General features: G+C 39.6%; 1 protein-coding gene across 2 annotated transcripts in view; it reads left to right on the plus strand.

Annotated features, from left to right (window-relative positions):
- The window catches only part of stxbp5l (syntaxin binding protein 5L), a 226,349-nt gene that overhangs the window by 152,519 nt on the left and 53,837 nt on the right, over positions 1–19,993 (plus strand). For both annotated transcript variants that reach the window (XM_071914581.2, XM_071914582.2), the window contains exons 8-14: positions 4,491–4,614; positions 9,238–9,313; positions 11,403–11,557; positions 13,889–13,961; positions 16,072–16,219; positions 17,326–17,393; positions 18,979–19,019. In XM_071914581.2, the coding sequence (XP_071770682.1) occupies positions 4,491–4,614; positions 9,238–9,313; positions 11,403–11,557; positions 13,889–13,961; positions 16,072–16,219; positions 17,326–17,393; positions 18,979–19,019 (685 nt within the window). The remainder of the gene's footprint in view (positions 1–4,490; positions 4,615–9,237; positions 9,314–11,402; positions 11,558–13,888; positions 13,962–16,071; positions 16,220–17,325; positions 17,394–18,978; positions 19,020–19,993) is intronic.

A 19,993-nucleotide genomic window follows, 5' to 3' on the forward strand; every position in this document is an offset into this window, starting at 1 on the left:
GTACAACATTTAGATTAGATTAGATTAGATTAGATTAGATTAGATTAGATTATGTTAGATTAGATTAGAGTAGATTAGATTTAATGATCCCTTTGGAGAAATTGGGCCATCATAGCAGCAGAGAATAGGTTATGGACAAGAATACGACAAATAGAGAATATTGGAGATTATGCAACAAGCAATTCCAACAAAAACACATTGAGAATGATTTAACAATTGTGCTTTTTAGGTGCTGGGGGGTATGCTTGATTGGAGTGAGTGAAACTACGTTGACTTTAAAAACTCCACATGTTAACACCAAAGCGCTGTGGTAGTACAGTGTTGTAACTAAGAGAATCGCTGAACAAAATATTCAATTGACACTAATATTTTCTTCTTCTGAAAATGCTCAATATTATTGTAATATGATAATAGTATGCCTACAGTTGTGAAGAAAACATGTTTAACTGAAAACAACTTGACTGGTATTTCTCATTGAACTCAGGTGAGAAGGGGGCAGTGTGTGTGTTTCTTAGCCAGTCTGTCACACACATGGTTGTTGTTTTTTGCTCCGGGTATAGTCTAATTATTGTAATTACTAATTTAGCATTAGTGAGGCCAGCTTTTCTCTTTTGCTCTGCTGATTTGCGAGAGGGAGTTGGTTTGACTGGGATGAAGATTCCCTGTCTGTCCTCTGAGTCTGTTCAGTACAGCAGGATGTTGTATCTCGCTCCACACTACTGGTCTTCACAAAATACAACATAGCGAAATTTGATTAGGGACACAGTAGCCAAAGATAAAAGCTATTCCTCCCAGGTAAGATTTCGATTTTTCTTAATTTTTATTTATACCAGAATATGCAAAATTAACAAAAAGTAGAGGTAAAATTAAAGTGTTTTTAAAAAGAGAACTGCATGCTATTTCATTTGCACTTTTGATCTCTAAGATTTCTTTCCCCTGTCCATAAATGTTCAGTGTCCCCCAGTGAGGGGGTTGGGGGGGTTGGGGGGGTTGGGCAGTTCATAGCATAAGGTAGTTCCTACCTGTCATCTGAAAAGTTCATCTGATCCTCTATATACTATGTGAACAAAAACTGGAGTAAGGCAACAGCTATATATACTATACAGTATATATTTAAAGACAACTTATCAAAGGTGCTTGGTGAATTCCACAACACACACACACACACGTTGCTTATCCAATCTGTTTTTTTTCTGTGTGGCCTCAAATCGACTCTCCCCCCACCACCACCACCACCACCACCACCACCAGATAGAACTCATGCCATTGATCCTCTGCATCTTCTAAAGAGCACGGCCATCTCTCATCTCCTGCCTCTGCTCATCTCCTGTCATCTGAAGAGTCTTGTCTGGCTTCCGTTAATTACCTCTGTTTGATTCTTTCATTCTCATCTCCAGTGTAGCATGGCATTTCTATCTGTGCACTGGAAGCCCGCGAGAGGCATTTTCTGGGAAGCCAGATAAAGAAAGAAGAAGAGAAGAAGAAGACACCAGTTACATCTGACAAAGGCACAGTTCTCTCTGCTATGGCTGTCTGTGCACCTTGCCGAAGGTGGAAGTAACAAATTACAGTTACTCTCGCTGCTAGCTAGTTTTTTGGTGTACTTACTTTTCTGAGTCAGGAATTTTACTTTTACCTTGTTGTACTTTGCTTGCATCCATTACAATGCACATCTTTTATTGGCTCTCCAAAAGCATTACATCAGCAAACGGGCCAATCGTAAATTGCATCTGCATCGAACCTATACAAGCATGTGGAGGAAACATTAACTAACTGCAACATTAAGTGCTCAAATTTATCCTTGATAGTAACTTAGTTATGGAGGCATTAAGTAATCTATTACCTTTTTCAACCTCTGTAATTGTCCCCGTTTATTAGCACAAACAATGAAGTCACATTTTCACAATAGAGGCAAGTAAGCTTGCTAATTAGAGCAAAGATCAAACAGAAATGCCGACTGAAGAGGTAATATTTCACAATGCAAAATACTGTATTAATTAAGTTTGGAAAGGCAGAAAAATCTTACTTATTAATCCCTTTAACATTAGTCAAAAAACCGTCCATCTAGCTACAGTTTTATTTGTTTGCGATTGTCTAGTTGTTGTCTAGGTAGTTCACTAGCTTGCTAGTTGGACAGCTAATAGCAAAGATACATTAATGTAGAAATGTTTTTGAATAATTGGGATGGAATTTTCAATGTTTTTTTTTTTATCCCAGATCAAATAATGACATGAATTTCAGAATCCTATTTTTAGAACGCTCAACATAGTCTCTAAAAACAGATACGACTTCACATATTGAACTCTCTATCCTCTCTGTCCCTTTACATTGCATGGGAAAGATCACATGTAACAGTGTCTTTTTTTTTATGTAACTCAGTAACTTTTACTCTGAGTAGATTTTTACACAAGTAACTTTACTTCTACTTAAGTACAATTTCTACTTGTACAATTTTCTACTTCTAGTTCTACTTGACTCAGATATTTTGGTTCTTTCCACCTCTGCACCTCGCTGCCGACACTGAAGCAGCGAGGCATGGAGCTGCCGGATAAACAGCCGCCTTCGTGAATTTTGACACACCTGTAATCTTTGACAGGAGAACAGGCATCAGAAGTTTGAGAGACTGCTTCTGAATCCCTAAACACTCTGTTCTTATTCTTCTCATCTTCTTTCTATCCATTTTCTGATGCAATTCTTTTTCAAGGGTGAGAAGATGAGCGCTGAAACACCTATAGTTTTAATTAGTGTACTGCGCTTCTATATATTTTCATGGAAATGTAATAAATCAACAGTTAGGATGAAACAAATCAAATAATCTTTACATTCAACACTCTGTTCTGAGAAGTTTATGGCTTTCAGCTCTGAGTGAAGTCTGTACCAATCAGATTGTTGTATTGTATTGAAACGATCAGCTGAAACGGCAACAGAACACATGTACTATAATTATTAAAATGAGATTGCAATTTCATTATTTTGACATAGTGATGAAACAAATGCAGGGAGCGTCACGTTTCATGAAAGACTTTATCACTCTGCACCAGGCTGCTTTTTATTATTTGCCCTTGCATCCGTTTGCGGTGTTTCCCGCTGCTGTGGATGATCTGTGCACCGGGATATTGATCTGGGGCTTCCTGATCTTTCCTGTGATCACCCGTGCTCAGTCCATATCCACTATCATTTATCAGTGAGCAGATGGAAACAAGCTGGTCAACGTCAACCAGTACGTATCAATCAAACACACACACACACACACACACACACAGGCATGCACAAGGTAAATGGCAAATTTCGAGAAAATGTCCTCAATATCGTAAAAACCTTTTTACACTCACTTGAGGCTGAAAAGATTCTGTTAATAAAGAAATGATGCGATAAATAGCAGTGGAAATGGACTGGCATAATCCATTTCATTGTTTAATTGGCATAGTCTGGTAGAAATAAAAAGGAAGAAAAATGAAAAGCTTCCCCAGGAGGAATAGCCTTTATCTTTGGCTACTGTGTCCCTTGTCAAATTACTCTAAGTTGTGTTTTGTGAAGACCAGCAGTGTGGAACAATGGAGAGACAAAACATCCTGCTGTACTGAACAGACTCAGAGGACAGACAGGGATTCAGACCAGCATCCTGCTGTACTGAACAGACTCAGAGGACAGACAGGGATTCAGACCAGCATCCTGCTGTACTGAACAGACTCAGAGGACAGACAGGGATTCAGACCAGCATCCTGCTGTACTGAACAGACTCAGAGGACAGACAGGGATTCAGACCAGCATCCTGCTGTACTGAACAGACTCAGAGGACAGACAGGGATTCAGACCAGCATCCTGCTGTACTGAACAGACTCAGAGGACAGACAGGGATTCAGACCAACATCCTGCTGTACTGAACAGACTCAGAGGACAGACAGGGATTCAGACCAGCATCCTGCTGTACTGAACAGACTCAGAGGACAGACAGGGATTCAGACCAGCATCCTGCTGTACTGAACAGACTCAGAGGACAGACAGGGATTCAGACCAACATCCTGCTGTACTGAACAGACTCAGAGGACAGACAGGGATTCAGACCAGCATCCTGCTGTACTGAACAGACTCAGAGGACAGACAGGGATTCAGACCAACATCCTGCTGTACTGAACAGACTCAAACAAACTCTCCCCTCAGTGAGAAAAGCCAGTCAAGTTATTTCAGTAGAACATAGGGAAGAGAACATCCCTACCCTACTGTATATATGCCTGTTTTGGAATATACAAAAAGAAAGGAAAATTGTGAAACTTACCTCTAAACATATTCTGAAGCATATGAAATGTATGTGAAATGCCCACTCCTTCTCTCTCCCCTGTTCAGGTCATCCATTCAGTTCCCTGGCACCAAGGAGGAGAATCAATTTATTTCTCTTTCTCTCTCTCTCTCTCTCTCTCTCTCTCTCTCTCTCTCTGTGTGTGTGTGTGTGTGTGTGTGTGTGTGTGTGTGTGTGTGTGTGTTTGGTCCAGGCCATTCATTCAGTCAGCTGGCACCATGAGGGGAAGCAGTTTATGTGCAGTCACTCAGACGGCAGCCTGACCCTATGGAACCTCAGAAACACCACCAAGCCCTTCCAGATCACCTTCCCTCACGGTGAGTCACACACATCAACACACATAAAGCTATTAGGCAAGATGAGACTTCAGCGATCCCATTTTGGGAAATTGGGTCCTTGCAGCAGCAAAATTGTAATAGGATACAGCAGGCAAAAATAGAATATACTGTAAGTAAGAGTAGAGCAAATGGGAGATATTAAATAAAAAGCAACCGACGATTACAACTAGGGTCAGGGCCGATATTGTCCTATTATTAAAAATCAGGTGTCATTCACTTCTGATATGATGTGGTTTGTTTGATTACATGTTTATTGTATGATTGACCAATGCTGCACTGGTTGTCTACAGTATGGGACACAGGTCTGAATGCAGACTGACAATAGCAAATGAGAAAAAGTACAGGCATATACGGACAGAAAAATGCTCCAACGTCATGTTTGTTTTAGTAGCATAAAGGTTTGTGTTTTTGTGAGATTGTGGGGGTGGAGTGGCTTTAGAACTTAGGTAATGTGTGATCTCAGTCTTTACCTCTACCAGTGTCTGAAATTTTGGTCATCAAGTGTGTGTTCTCTAAATCCAACCGGTCATCAAGTGTGTGTTCCCCATTTCCAACAGCTTGTCAAGTGTGTGTTCCCCAAATCAAACTGGTTGTCAAGTGTGTGTTCCTCAAATCCAACTGGTTGTCAAGTGTGTGTGTTCCTGAATTCCAACCGATCATCTAGTGTGTGTTCCCTAAATCCAAACTGTCATCAAGCGTGTGTTGCCTAAATCCAACCGGTCATCAAGTTTGTGTTCTCTGTCTTTACCTTGCGTCAAGTGTGTGTTCCCTAAATCCAACTGGTCGTGAAGTGTGTATTCTCCAAATCCAAGTGGTCATCAAGTGTTTGTTCCCCATATCCAACCAGTCGTCAAGTGTATGTTCCTCAAATCCAACTGGTCAAGTGTGTGTCCACCAAATCCAAGAGAAAAGAAATCTGCGAACGCCAGTCGTTCTGATGTCCAATCTTTTCACAGTCTGTAATATTTGTCCAAGTCAGACTCCTAGTTGAATACCACTGGTTTGGTTGAATGATGTCCCTCTTCCTCCTAATCGCCCCTCTTTGTTTTCCCTTTCCCACTATGATGGAGTGGATTGTGTGCTGGCAGGGCATCCCGACCTCGGCAGCTCGCCGTTGATGAAAAATCCCTCACTGTCTGCTCTGATCTCAGGCAGAATCCCGAAACGGGAAGGCAGGACGGAAGGACGTGGGCGACAAGTGCCAGGGATAGGGCGACAGGCCTAAAGACACGGCTAAATGCCAACTGGCTGTAGATGTGCCAGAAATTTGTCAGATATTTGGTATTACTCACAGGGGGAGAGTGACAGGAAGCATAAGGAAGAAGGCAGAGGGAGCAGTGAAGAGATAGGGGTGAATCTCAGGGCATGAAAGGACAGAAAAGAGAAAATATGTCCCCCATGAATGATACAGTCCCCCTCTGGGCCGGTCGGTAAATACATGAAAAAGCCTTGGAGGGAAAATTGTTTTTCAAGAAATCCAAATTGGTTGAAAATCCAATATGGCGTGCATTGTTAGTCCTGAAGGAGAATAGACCCGATTTCATGTCAGTCCAACTATAACTAGTTATTAAAATGTTTAATTTTGTCCTGTAATTGTGCATAATTTTGAAAAAGTTTTGATAAAATCCAATCAGTTGTGTCTGAGAGAACACATGTGACAGAGGAACGACCAAACAAACAAATGGACGAACGATCGTATGTATGAATGAACGGACAAACGAACAAACAAATGAATAGATGACTGAATGGATGGAGACCGATTGACAGTTCCCAAAAATCAAGGGAAAAGGGACGGGGAGGAGAGAGAGGGAGAGGTGAAAAGACAGAAGGAGGATAAAGGGATAGACAAGGGGATGGAGACTGCTAAAAAAAATGAGAGATTATGGATTGGAAAAAGAAATATAAGATAAGAAATATAAAAACAACAAAAAAAAGAGAGTTAGAAGACAAAGAGACAGAGAGAATCTTCAAGAAGATTATGACTTCAGGCTTCATAAGGCTTTGCTGTCACATCTGGTTTCCTCTACGGTTTGCATCATAATTTAATAGACAGTATATGCAAAGTATGACATGCAAACACTAAAAGCTTGGACTCTAGGCTGTGCCAGGTTACATTTTGAGAGAGGGGGTCAGGTTTTGGGTTTGTTTGTTATCAGAACAGCAGGAAGGGTCGCCGAGTATACCCATCTCCATTTACTCCACTTTCTGCTGTTCCTATCTCTTCTTCTGCTTTGGCATTTCAGAGTGTGTAGTAATCCTGTAGCCTTTGGAGTTTGTAGCCTGATCAGTGTTGATAAGCCATTCTTTTACCTAGAGCTTTTGCTGCCTACTAGAGATTGCAGATAAGAAACAACTTGTAAACAACTTAAATCATGTATTACATAAACTGGAGAACTGTATACAGATTGTACTGTACCAGAGGTGGGGACTTGAGTCACATGACTTGGACTCGAGTCAGACTCAAGTCACAATTTTCATTTGACTTGAGAATTGACTTGAAGCATGACTCGACTTGACTTGGGTTCTGGTGACTTGACTCTAACTTGTGCTTTGATGACTTGAGAAGGTTTCTAAAGTCTTGACTTGAGATCTTGTGTTTGTGTAAATGACTTAGATTGAAAGTGATGAGATTTGTTCCACCAGTCGACTGAATTTGTATGGAATGATTGAATTTATTGAAGTTGAAACTGATTATAAAAATCAAACTCATGATGCTCTTACCCAGATTTTATCCTATTAAAACCATATTGCATTGAAAAATCCTCGATATTTAGTTTTCTTTAAGATATTAAATTGATACTGGACTCTTGATTTGTTCTGACTTGACTTGCTGTTCTACATTTAGACTTGAGACTTGACTTGAGACTTGTGCCTCAAGACTTGAGACTGACTTGGGACTCGAGTGAAGTTGACTTGGTCACACCTCAGTACTGTACAGATTGAACTGTATACACAGCTGTTGCAAAAGTCCCACTTTTCCTGCGAGCACCACATGCAGCAGTGTGTATATTCATTGCACTGAAAAGTGTTTTTTGGAAAATGTAAATCAATTTTGTTCTCTTTTCATTAGTCAGAAGACACAAAGCTCTGCCGACCAGCTTTCAGAGAATAATAAATTTCTATCTTTCTGTGCTTATTCGCATCCACTTTTTGAGAAATAAGAAATAAGCTGCAGCTGACAGATGATTGATGCAGCATAGGTGCATGATGCACTGTCAGTAAGCTTATTAAGGGCAGGCATTTTATTGATGATTTGGTGTTAAAGGATCTTGCACAAAGGGAGACAAATGAAAGATAGAAGAGTAAAAGATAGACTCATAATTCCATATTTCTTTCATTCGTTCAGAACCACCCAGGCCATTGTTTAAGTATAATGCTCATGAGGTAAAACCCAATGTCACACAGAGGATCCCATTTGGTTTGAAACTCCATCAAAGCCCCATCCAATATCCAGCTGACAGACATCTGCATCAAATCAAAGGCAAAATCAATGCTCTGAAGCATTGCCACGGTGTAGAGAAATGACTCTCTTTAATGCACTAACTTTGATAGCTGTCTGCAGTTCCCTGACAAGAAGAGTTGGAATCACAGTGCGCATAATCAGAAAGTGAATTGGAAGCAGAGACACTTTATTTGCCAAACATAATAAGTGTGTGGGTTTTTGTCGTGGAGAGTTGCATGAAGAGACATACTGACAACTTAAACTTTCAAAAGGCATAGTAGCACACATGGTACGAGGACAACAGGACCTCATATACAGTTTAAAGTTTAAAGAAACGAGAATAGAGACTATACATATTGCTGTACAAGCAGACATTCACTATTTATGTCGGTATCATCTTTTAAGTCGCTTCTTAAAACCTATTTTTATGTTAAGGCCTTCTCTTAGTGTTTATTTTAACTTCTATTTTAATTGGGGTTTTTTTAATTTATTGTATTCCTTTTCATTGTATTCCTTCTTTTAGATAGTGTTCTTTTCTATTTTTAAGTCCTGTATCTCGTATGGTGTTTTATTGACTTTTTAAACTCTATTTCTATTGTTGTAAAGCACTTTATAACTCGGTTTTGAAAAGTGCTATATAAATCAAGTTTATTAGTATTATTATTATTATGTGTAGTCATTATGACTTACAGTGTGGTTGCAGCTGTAGAGGAAAGTGCATTGGTCCAGTGAACCATGAGGTAGTTATGCTGAATAAAATTAATAGCTTGAAGTAAGTCAGGAGATTTATAGAACACATAACTCAAACTGCTGTAATCTTTACGTTTTTAGCAAATAAGCACTTTCATCAACTAACCACTGGTAGCAGTTTCACCTCTGTCTGTTGAGTATGTATTGCTCTGCTGAGCTTTCGAGATGACATGTAAACAGACACAGTGTGCTTAAGCTTCAGCAAACTGAATTAATAATCGCCACGCAGAGGTGAAACTGACACCAGTCTTTTTGTCACACAAGGGGACGTTGATCACACAGCTTACATGCTAAAAAGTCTGTATATTCCTTTCAGTAGAGCGGAAAAGCCCTTAAATGGCCTCAAGAAGTTTAAACACTGGTATTTTCCTGAAATGTTGTCTATTATTTTGCCTTTTCTTCTAATTCAGGTAAGATACAGAAGGATGGGAGGAAGGAGTCGTGTAAACCCATCCTCAAAGTGGAGTACAAGACGTCTAGGAACAGGTAAACAACTCCTTTCAACTGTCAAACTCTCCAGTAAAACCCGCTAGTCTCCAAGCTTTAAGTTCATCGTCACCATGATTAAATCTACTGATGTGAGCAATGCTTTTCATGTGCTTTCTGAATGATGTTGTACACTTTGACCAAACCCATTGTTCATCCACTCCATTTATATTTCACATGCAATATCAGGCCAAACTAATAGTGCTCAGAGTGCCATCATGTTCAGAGCTCATCTACTATTATCAAGGTTTACAAATGCTATTTCTTAGACAGTATCCATTTTGTTGTGCAAAAGTTTAGGACCCAGATTATCTGAATTCCTTTGAAGTCTTAAGTTTTAGGGTTCCACCGAATCAGAATTCAAATTTAACGACAGCAACTCTTAGGAAATCATCCTTCATCTCCAGACATGGGAGTGCAGATGTCTTTTTGACTACTATCCATTCGATTGATGGACCTATTCTACCTGTTTAGAGCAAATGATTGATCTCTACTGTCTTTTATGTAGCTCCGTTCAATAGTTGGGAGAATAGGACCTTGTGTTTCATGTGTCTGTAAAGCTGAAAATAAAACCGCTACCTACACTGGGACATGAGAAACTTCTCCCAGGCAAAAAACAGACACCCACTGCTAAAAAACACAACAAGTAACGGTTTGGCTTTGTAAACTACAAGTAAGGACAAGCTGTGGGTGGTTAAGTGTTAAGTTAACCGATCCAGGGTCAGTTTGATCCGTTTTATCACTCTGGACCTAGTTTTTACCAGAACAACACAGGCTGTTCTCCTGTCAGTGCCAGCAGTTTGTTGCATGTGTTTTGTGCACTTTTTGGTCCTCTTATGTATTCTGTTGTGTTGTTTTGTCACCTAGGTTCTGTTGCATAATGTTCTGGTTTATTGCATTGCATTGTATTGTATTCTATTCTATTCTATTGCATAATGTTCTGCTTTATTCGACTCTCTTCACATAGTCCCTCTGTACACTGAGTCAGGCAGACTGATATTGTCTAGATTAGACTGATTTAGTGTGAGTGGTCATGGGAGGGGCAGCTGACAAGCAGACATATGGGCTAAAGTGTTGTTAACCATATAACATGATGGGATGTCTCCCAGACGAGATGGTTTTCAGATGTAGACTCTCTCTCTTTGCATGATTTATGACTCTGGTCTTTGGCTCAATACTGAAAAACCAGATTAAATGTTGTGCTCTGTGCCCACCTGGGTATGACCTCCAGTCCAATCATAAGGCAATAAAAAAACACCAGTAGAAACAAAAATCGATTATATTTTCAGAAAACAGGTGCAGGGTATGATTTGAGCGAGTGAAACTATGTTGGCTTTAAAAACTCCACTTATTAACACCAAAGTCATATAGATTTATATGAACCCTATTATGCAAATACTGTAAAAACTGGTATATCTTTTATTACAGCACATGTTAATATTGTGCTGTTCAGTTTATATAGATTTGTTTTAATGGTGCCTTTGCATAAGATATAATACTGTCTGTTCATCAGAATGAAAGTAGGCATCATGTGATATGTGAGTTTGACAGTAAAAGATGCAGTGATTCACTCATTCATTAATTTCTTTTATTTATTAATTTTATCTTAGTTGGCAGGTCAACTCCTATTGGCATTGGGATTGTAACTGTTCATTCATTCATTAATTCCGTCATTCCTTCATTCCTTCATTTATTCATTTTATTTATTAATTTGATCTCAGTTGGCAGGTCAACTCATATTGGCATTGGGATTGTAACCATTCATTCATTCATTCATTCATTCATTCATTCATTCATTCATTTTATTTATTCATTTTATCTCATTTGGCAGGTCAACTCATATTGGCATTGGGATTGTGATGTTCATTCATTCATTCATTCATTCATTCATTCATTAGCTGGAGTCTTCCCACTGGTCTTGGCACAGTAAAATCAGAGGATTCCCGCTTAATAGTAATAGTAATTCATTAATTCATTCGTTCAACAGGCATTGGTACACTGTAAGTTTCATTGGTTCATTCATTCAGTCACTCACTCACTCACTCACTCATTCATCCCTTCCTAAAGCCCTGTTCTCCCTCCACAGCAGCGAACCTTTTGTCATCTTCTCGGGGGGGCTGTCGTACGACAAGGCAGGACGGCGGCCCACCCTGACCATCATGCATGGCAAGGCCATCACCGTGCTGGAGATGGACCATCCCATCGTAGAGTTCATGGCCCTCTGCGAGACCCCATACAACAACGGTGAGTGACACAAAGATGATATCAAAACCAGTGTTACATATTTTCTGGATTGAGTTTGGTGTGGTTTCTACGGTGGTAAGTGGCTGACAGAGTGGTAGAGGTGCCAAAGATTGTGTCTTTTGTATGAAATATGACGGAAAACCAGATTGGAATTTTGGAAACTGTACAAATATATAAATGCCTACAGATCAGCAAGTATACACTAAGTTCGATGTTACCAGAGGAAGTGTTTTTGTATTTTTGTCTATATATGCTGATGACTATTGACTGTCATTGTCACTTCCCCTTAGTTCTATGTCTACTCCATGCCTCTTTAAAGTAAGGTGTTAAACTTTAAAAGACAAAATGAAATGAAAAATGGCTTTTTCACCTTGTTTGCTAATTTTCCTTGTCCTAACGTATACCTACTAAACAATATATGCCAAAGGAAATATACAAAACATTTATTTCCGTGTACTTTTATATCAAAAACCCATTACTTTTCCATTGTGGAAAACATCATATTTTTAGAGGTTGCTGCGCGATGTACCAGTAGGTGTACATAACAATTCCAACAATAATATCACTCTCTATCAAACTCTCTCTCACTCTCTCTCTCTCTCTCTCTCTCTCTCTCTCTCTCTCTCTCTCTCAGCTGTATTGCTGACGTATACTGTGAGTCTCCATGCAGGGCTGCTAATTAGCACTTTGACGGGATTTAAATTGCTCTGTGTCTCGCACTTGAAGATAGCGCCGAAAAAAATTGATTTTGAGCTTACTTATTTTCTCTCTCTCTGTCTCTCTCTCTCTCTTTCACATACACATACATGGTCACCCTCACAAAATCATCACAAACTCTCCCTCTAACATGTAAATACACACCTCCATTCAATTCCAAATCCATTTTCATGTGAGATACACACACACACACACACACACACACGCACACACACTCACACAACCACCACCACCAATCCCTTCCCTCAAATTCTCACACGCATATTTATTCTCGTTTATGATGAATCATAGGCTGACAAAGTAGTTGGGTATAATGGAAAACTTTGAGTATTGACTCCCGTGACTCATGATGTTTATTTTTTCTGGTGAAGGACTGCTGGTCTCTATAGAGTGACTAAACTGCAGGAAGCTGTTGATTTGGACCAATAGATGAAATAACATGAAAGCTAAATGGATTTGTGTGGGGGGCCACTGAGCCCCCCTGCTGATTAGAACCGACATTTATTGCCTTAGCCTGGTAGTCGTTTGACGTCAGAAGTGTTGCTTTTTCCACGTCTGTTTTATGTATTCATTTCATTCATTTTTTTCAAGTAATAACAGGGGTTGAGGGAAGATGAGGAGGTGGTCTTTGCCAACACACAATTATGCACTACTTCCCCTTTAATAGCTCTCAGCTTGAGGAAAACATTAATGAGAAAATGAGCTTCACGTCACCACTGACGTGGGCAATTAATTTGAACAAATCACAAGCTCAAGTTCCAAGTTCTATTGTCATATGCTGCAGAATTAAAATAAAGCATGAGTGCATTAATATTCAGTTGTGAATACTTCCTAACTAAAAGGCCCACTAAGTCAATAAAACAACTTACTAACTTGAAGACTGTAGCCTGTTTCCCCAATAGTATCCTGAGGCTTTAGGTCATTACCTTTTTTCATGTTCACCATTTCACTGAGCAAAAGAAAAAAAGCAGTTTTTAATGCATGGATTTATTCACTACAGTAACAAACCTCAAATGATCATTTCCTGGTTGTATTAGGTGCCAGTAAACAATGTGGTCAGGAGGATTTCAACAACTAACGAGGAACTATGCTTTTTACTACAGAATTTACTTTGTGATGTGAAGTGAAGTGTTGTAATTTACATTTTTTGGTGTACACACTTTCCCTCAACCTGCCTCGTCTTCTTCTACTTCAGTTAGTGATTTCCTGTGTTTCCCAGAATGCCTTTCCATAACCCCCAGAGAAGGGGCGTGAACTTGTTTCTTTCAATCATAGGTGTGCATATACTGTAAATATAGCTAGCTAGCCAACTAGCTGGTAAATATTGGGGTGCATCTATGATTGCAGCCGCACGCCTTACTAAAAAGTCAGCATGTCTTGTAGCTGCATTGCATTCTGGTCTACTGAGGCTACAGTCAGTGGAAAAATTGGTATCTCTGCGTCTTCTACGATGGAATTCTCCCTGATTGTTCATTGTTGGTCCTCTATAAAGGAGGAGTCTTACAATTTGGAGATAAAAATGTTTTTTTTTTTAATGTTTATTTCAATGTGACTACACCTGATGTGAATGTGGAGTTAGCATTCTCCTCCTCAGTATGGGTTTGTATCTTACAGAGGTCCAGGAGCCTTATGCAGTGGTGGTGCTTTTGGAGAAGGACTTCATCGTTGTGGATCTGACACAGAGCAAGTATGTGTCATGCACACACACACACACACACACACACACACACACACACAGACAGATGTAGCCTCTAGCTGCTAGGCTGCATGTGGCAGAGATAAGGGAGGGGAGGTTCGTCGTCTTTTGACATGAGACAATCTGACTTCATCCACTCACTGCAGACGAGTAGGCGTCAGGAGCCACGTTAGGCATCACCTGAAGGGAATAACACCCCTCATACCACACATCCAGAGCCAAAGCCTGTCAAAACTACTAAAGAGAATTAGTGCCGCATGTGAAAAATGTATTTGAGTTCTGAGTTTAAAGTCAGAATTCTGAGTTTTGACTTCATTCTCAGAATTCTCACTTTAAACTCAGAATTCTGACTTCAAACTCAGAACTCAAATAATTTGTTCACATGTGGCCCTAATCCTGTGTAGATGCAGTTCATCCATATCCATATTGTAGGGAGAAAGAAGAGGTCAGCTGCTTACGTGTCACGTTGCATTCCGGGTGCAATTGCTGCCACTCCAGTCAAATTAACTTGTCATCACTATGGGACGGGATGAAGGTGATGACATGTTGCCGTTTTGACAGAGTAACACCTAAGGCCAGGGAATGCACTCAAATAGCAGCAATAACACTTTCCAATTAGGTATAAATACCTCCTGATGAAGGCAGACGAGAAGGTCATTTAGGCTTAGTTTAGTTTTGACTTGCCAAATTGTCTGTGGCCATATGAGTAGGTAATTGTACAGAATCACTCATTGGCTAATTAGCTGTTAATTGTTGCACTCTATTAGTGTTTAAAGTGTCCATAAAAGTGTCCAATAATAATTGGCACCGTACCAAGACACTGTATATTTAACATTTTAAATGTGTGTTCTCATACTTTGTAATTTGTCAAAGCCATTCACACCCCAAAGTGTGAAGAATTCCTAAAAATTCTTTATCAGGACATTAGACTGAAAATTAGACTGCCCAGCTCCTGTCTGTGTCTCTCCTCAACTCAGCTGTTTTTAACTCCTTTGACTGGAGACTATGTCCTATATGAAGCCCACCAGCTGCCCCTTAGACTGCATCCCTACCTGACTCCTTAAAGAGATCCTAGCATCCTCTCTGTTGTCTTCAACACTAACTATGCTTTAAACATGCTATAGTCCATAGTCTAACATTCAGTCCATAGTCCACAAACATTCAGACAAGATCTTGGCCACCTGTCCCCCTTTGTCAAGCCCTATGCCAAAAATCTAGGTGTCATTTTTGACAGTTCCTAGAGGTTTGATAAACCGATAAATGCAGTTGTGAAATCTTGTTTTTAGCAGCTCAGGATTATTTCTAAGATCAGGTCTTTTCTGGGGTTTTCTCAGACGTCGAGAAGGTTGTTCATGCCTTTAACTTTACTCACTTGCTTTTAAATCCATCTGATGTGCTTTCCCATCCTTGTCCATCCTTGTCTTTCTTTTGCTTGTCTATTTTCCTATTTGTGTCTCTTTTTTCCCTTTCCCTTTTACCTTATGTTTTATTAAGCACTTTGTGACAAACTGGATTTGTACTTAAAGAGTAATTAAACCCCAAACCCAAATCTTTGGCGCCAGGTGATGCCACCACCTGTTGTACTGTATAGAAGGTGACATCACCTGACACCAAAGATCAGCCAGCAGATGACAATTTCAGTAGCATGCTGTTAACCTTTAGATGTCAGCCTTTATACAGATTTGGGTTTGGGGTTTAGTTACTCTTTAAAGTGCTATATCAATAAAGTTGATTTGACTTTATGCAAATGTAAAGCAAAATCCAAATTTTAGAGAGTATCTCCCATCTTTGCATCATTGTCTGTTTCCCGCATCTCCTACTGATTCCACCTCAGCCCTTTGCTGTTCTCTTGTCTTTCCATATATACAAACCCAGGTGTCTCTGACAGTATCCATATCTTTACTAATGCTACCCATGTATTTTTGAAGTATTCCTTAGTCATGCCGTAACAATTCAGTTTTCAAAGTGTGGTGAAACTTAAACCAAGGGATCTCAAACTTGTTTTCCGTTTGTTTGGGAGTTTCTGATCAAAGGCGGTTTCTGATGGCCTGAAACTCCCTGTGTCCCCACTGGCATGAGCTCTACTATGTGTCTCTTGCAGCTTCCCTATCTTTGAGAACCCTTACCCCATGGACATCCATGAGTCTCCAGTCACCTGCACAGCCTATTTTGCGGAGTGTCCTCCCGACATTATCCCCATCCTGTATTCCATAGGAGCCAAACACAAGAAGACCGGCTACAGCCAAAAGGTAGGGAAGGGAGTAGCACACCTTCCTTCGTAAACAGAGGTGGGAAGGATTTGGTTACGTGTCTTTTTTGCCAACCTTTAACTCCCCTTCAGATGTTTGACCATTTTACAAGAGCTTAAGTGACTGTTTTCTGATTTCTAGCTATGTAATCACAGTGATTTGCTCATAGCCTGTTAACAGTGGGAGTACCTCTACTGCTGAGTGCAGTAATACAGTCCAAATTATATTTATGCTGTGGTTGGCTATTGAAAGGATGTGACCGAGTGTGAGCTTATTTCTGTTGCCTCATAACTACTGGCTTACCACTCATTAAAAGGAAGACACAAAGTTTTTGAGAGATTGTCCTGTTGGTCAACATAACCATTAAGTGATGAGAACATAGACACCAACTACTACTATCACTCAACATAGTGTATGCTAAAGTGTTAGCATGGAGCCTACTGTCACTCAGCATAGTGTATGCTGAAGTGTTAGCATGGAGCTTCAGAGCCAATGATATATATATCTCCTAAAAACTGTGTATTCATTTAAGTTAGGTGCTTTTCTATTCATCCCTACAACATTACAAGGACATGTGGGGGAAGCATTTTATTAAAACTTCTCAAACATCATAACACTTAATAGAGGCATCGTGAGGTGTAATGAGGTATTACTAACCATACTTTAATGGTATCACTTGTGTGTTTTTGGTGATTTATTTGTGTGCCTGTGCACACTTTCTTTTTTTTTTTGTGGTGCTTTGGTGAGAAACAAAGATCATTTTGTTTCAGGGTTTCAAGGTTAACACTATTATGACTGTAATCATAATGCACTTTAATTCCAAAAATGAGATATCGTCTTACAAAATGATTGCTGGTGTGAACTTAAAGAAAATTATGGCCTACTACTAAAATTATGAGTCATCATAAGATGTGTGCTTTCAACATAGCTCTATATTTGAGGAAGCATTTGTATTTTTGAAATAGAAAGCAACAATTTTCCACTATGAATAATATGTAGTGTTTTGGAATGAAAACCTTCTTGTCAAGAGGGGCGAGTACGAGGGAAATAAAAGATTATGCTTTGGGCTTTCAAGATGATCAACACTGTGTCTGTAACCATGTCAGGAGTGGCCGATCAGTGGAGGGACGTGGACGTTAGGCTCCCAGACCTACCCAGAGATCATCATCACAGGGTAAGTCTATCCCATCACTCTATCCATCCGCAAACACATCCAAGAAGGATTGGAATCTGCCTACATAGAGTCCAATAAACAGATGACCTGTGTATAGCTGTAACTCCAAACAATGTCCATAAAAACTGAAAGCTTTCTAAGCACATACTTACTCATAGACTGCCTTAAGTGAGTTGACTTTTTAATCTTTCATAATGCTACTACAAACACAAGAGCGAACAACATGTTTCACATCGCTGCCTTGTCAGGTTCTGTCAGGTTTCATGAGCATCACCCAGCTTGGATGTATTTGCACTTGTGTTTCAATGCGGCTTGATTTGACCTCTAGACATAGATGTATCTTTAATGTGCACTGGGACTCTACCAGATGCAGGGCTTTGATTGTTTGCTTGAGAAGCCAAGAAGGGTGAAGAAGCTAGTACTGGGTAGAAACAGCAATGAAACAGCAGTGTAGCAGTAGTTGTGGAGATGGATGTACTGCTAACCCTAATGATAACAATGAAAATGTATATAAAGTAGCTGTACACTCATTGCAATGACTAGTGACTAGTGCTATCTGTAGATTAATGCAATACTACACATGTTACTCCAGTATAGTCTGTGGTGCATAGACCAATTATGTCAATAGAAAAATCACAGGTCCACATTCATCTACAGTACTGTGCTTAAGTCTTAGGCACCCTAGATTTTTTTATTTAAATTTTGTCTTAGATGTTTATTTATTTATTTTCTGCATTAGTGTGTCAGTAGACTGCTCTATATAGTAAATTATTTTATATTTAGAAACTTTTCATTTCATTATTTTTGAAAGCATCTTCGCGTGAGCCTAAGACTTTTGCACAGTACTATATATTAGTTTAACTCTTAACTATATTTACTTCAAGTGCAGACCTGTGATTTTTCTGACTAGTGGCATCACAAGGTAATCTCAGTCGAGCATAGATTAATGAAAAAAAACGGATGGATTACAATATTTCACCCATGTCCTCACTCAGATCATGAGAGGAACAGAATACTACTTTATGTTCTGTATTGATAGTGGTTTGGGTCTATGCCAATCCTAGCACAGTCCCTGCCCTCGGCCATACTTGACAGAGATGTAAACCTGTTTTGAAGCATGCATGCTGGGTGGTGTTTGCATCTAGGCAACTCTCACAGAGCATCGCTGGCAGTCCAGCCATTTGAGACCATCATGCCATTTTTCTATTACACATAGAAGCTTTTATCGAATGAAATAAAAACGCTGAAATGCTTGCCTCATAGTAGCTTCATTGTTATGGAGAAGATTAGGGATTCACATTAATTTTTCAGACACTAGAATCCACAAGGACTGAGCTGACAAACATAAGTTTTTTCTTCAACTACTCAATGTTCCTGTACAGTAGAACACTTGAAAACAAATAAACTGTAACAGCTTCTAAGATAGCTTTAAGATAGCTACCGCTGTTGCTGTCTAACTTCCATTTCACAGTTGGAAGACTACGGTGTTAAAGCATGAGAAAGGTTAAGTGCTCTATTCATCTATACAGGCGTAGGGTAGAAAATGTTTAAAACCAACATTTTCTCTTTCTTTGTCTTTGTTCAGACATGCTGACGGATCCATTAAGTTTTGGGACGCGTCTGCAAGTAAGTCCACTCCCATCTTCCTGTAACCGAACCATACAAGTGATACATTTTGTTTAACTCAGTCCACAATAATGTGAATTGCGCTGTTGACAATCTTTTGGCCTCGTTTCACATTTATAATGATGTACAAGCTGCAATAACACAGAGAAGTAAGGTTGAGTAGTCGGTGTACTGCCAACTTTGTACTGTCTGTTCCATCTTCTCAGCATTCTAGGCCAAATCAATCTATTGCAGTATACCTGCACAAAGATATCTCACTTTCAAACTCTTTTAGGAAGCAAAAGAACAGAACTAGTGTCTCTTTGTAAGGACGATAATGTTGATAGGCATTTTTTCACTGAGTAAATAAACAATACTGTTTGTGTTAGTATGACAAACTAGTCTGTGTTCTTGTATTGCGCGGTTGTGTAGTTCTGAGTGGTGTGCCGACTTGTGGTTTTCCCCTCGGGTCTTGCCGTACTTAGATACTGCTTTGTTGAACGAGTCGTCTGTGTACCTGTATACTGAAAACTTGAGTTCGACTCGACATGACAGTGGTATTGAAAGCTGGAGATGTTGCTTGTCTCGGACCGGACAGCCTGCAGATGCTGTGCCTGCGGTGTTTGGTGAGGCACGCTGCTGCAGTTTTCAGCTTGGTTGGTAGTTGCTTGTTTTGCGTATTAGTGTAACCAATTTTCTCAAGCAATACTACAAATAATCTTACAAAAAAGTGTACTTTTGCACCAATTAGAAAAATACTGTAAGTGTTTCTCTTAACATGTAAAATAGACAAGTAGAACCAGTAAAATTCAAAACTGTTAAAAGATAAAACACTTTGCATGACTTTGTAGGTCACCGTTTAAAAATGTAATGATAGAATAATAAAATAAATCAAATTGAAATGGATACGATATGTGCTGATGCCATGCGTGTATTACATTGACTCCCTTGCAATACTAGCGAATTAGCATACCCGAAAAGAGTGTACAGCGCTT

Source organism: Centroberyx gerrardi, chromosome 10 (assembly GCF_048128805.1).
Source record: "Centroberyx gerrardi isolate f3 chromosome 10, fCenGer3.hap1.cur.20231027, whole genome shotgun sequence".
Classification (NCBI taxonomy): domain Eukaryota; kingdom Metazoa; phylum Chordata; class Actinopteri; order Beryciformes; family Berycidae; genus Centroberyx; species Centroberyx gerrardi.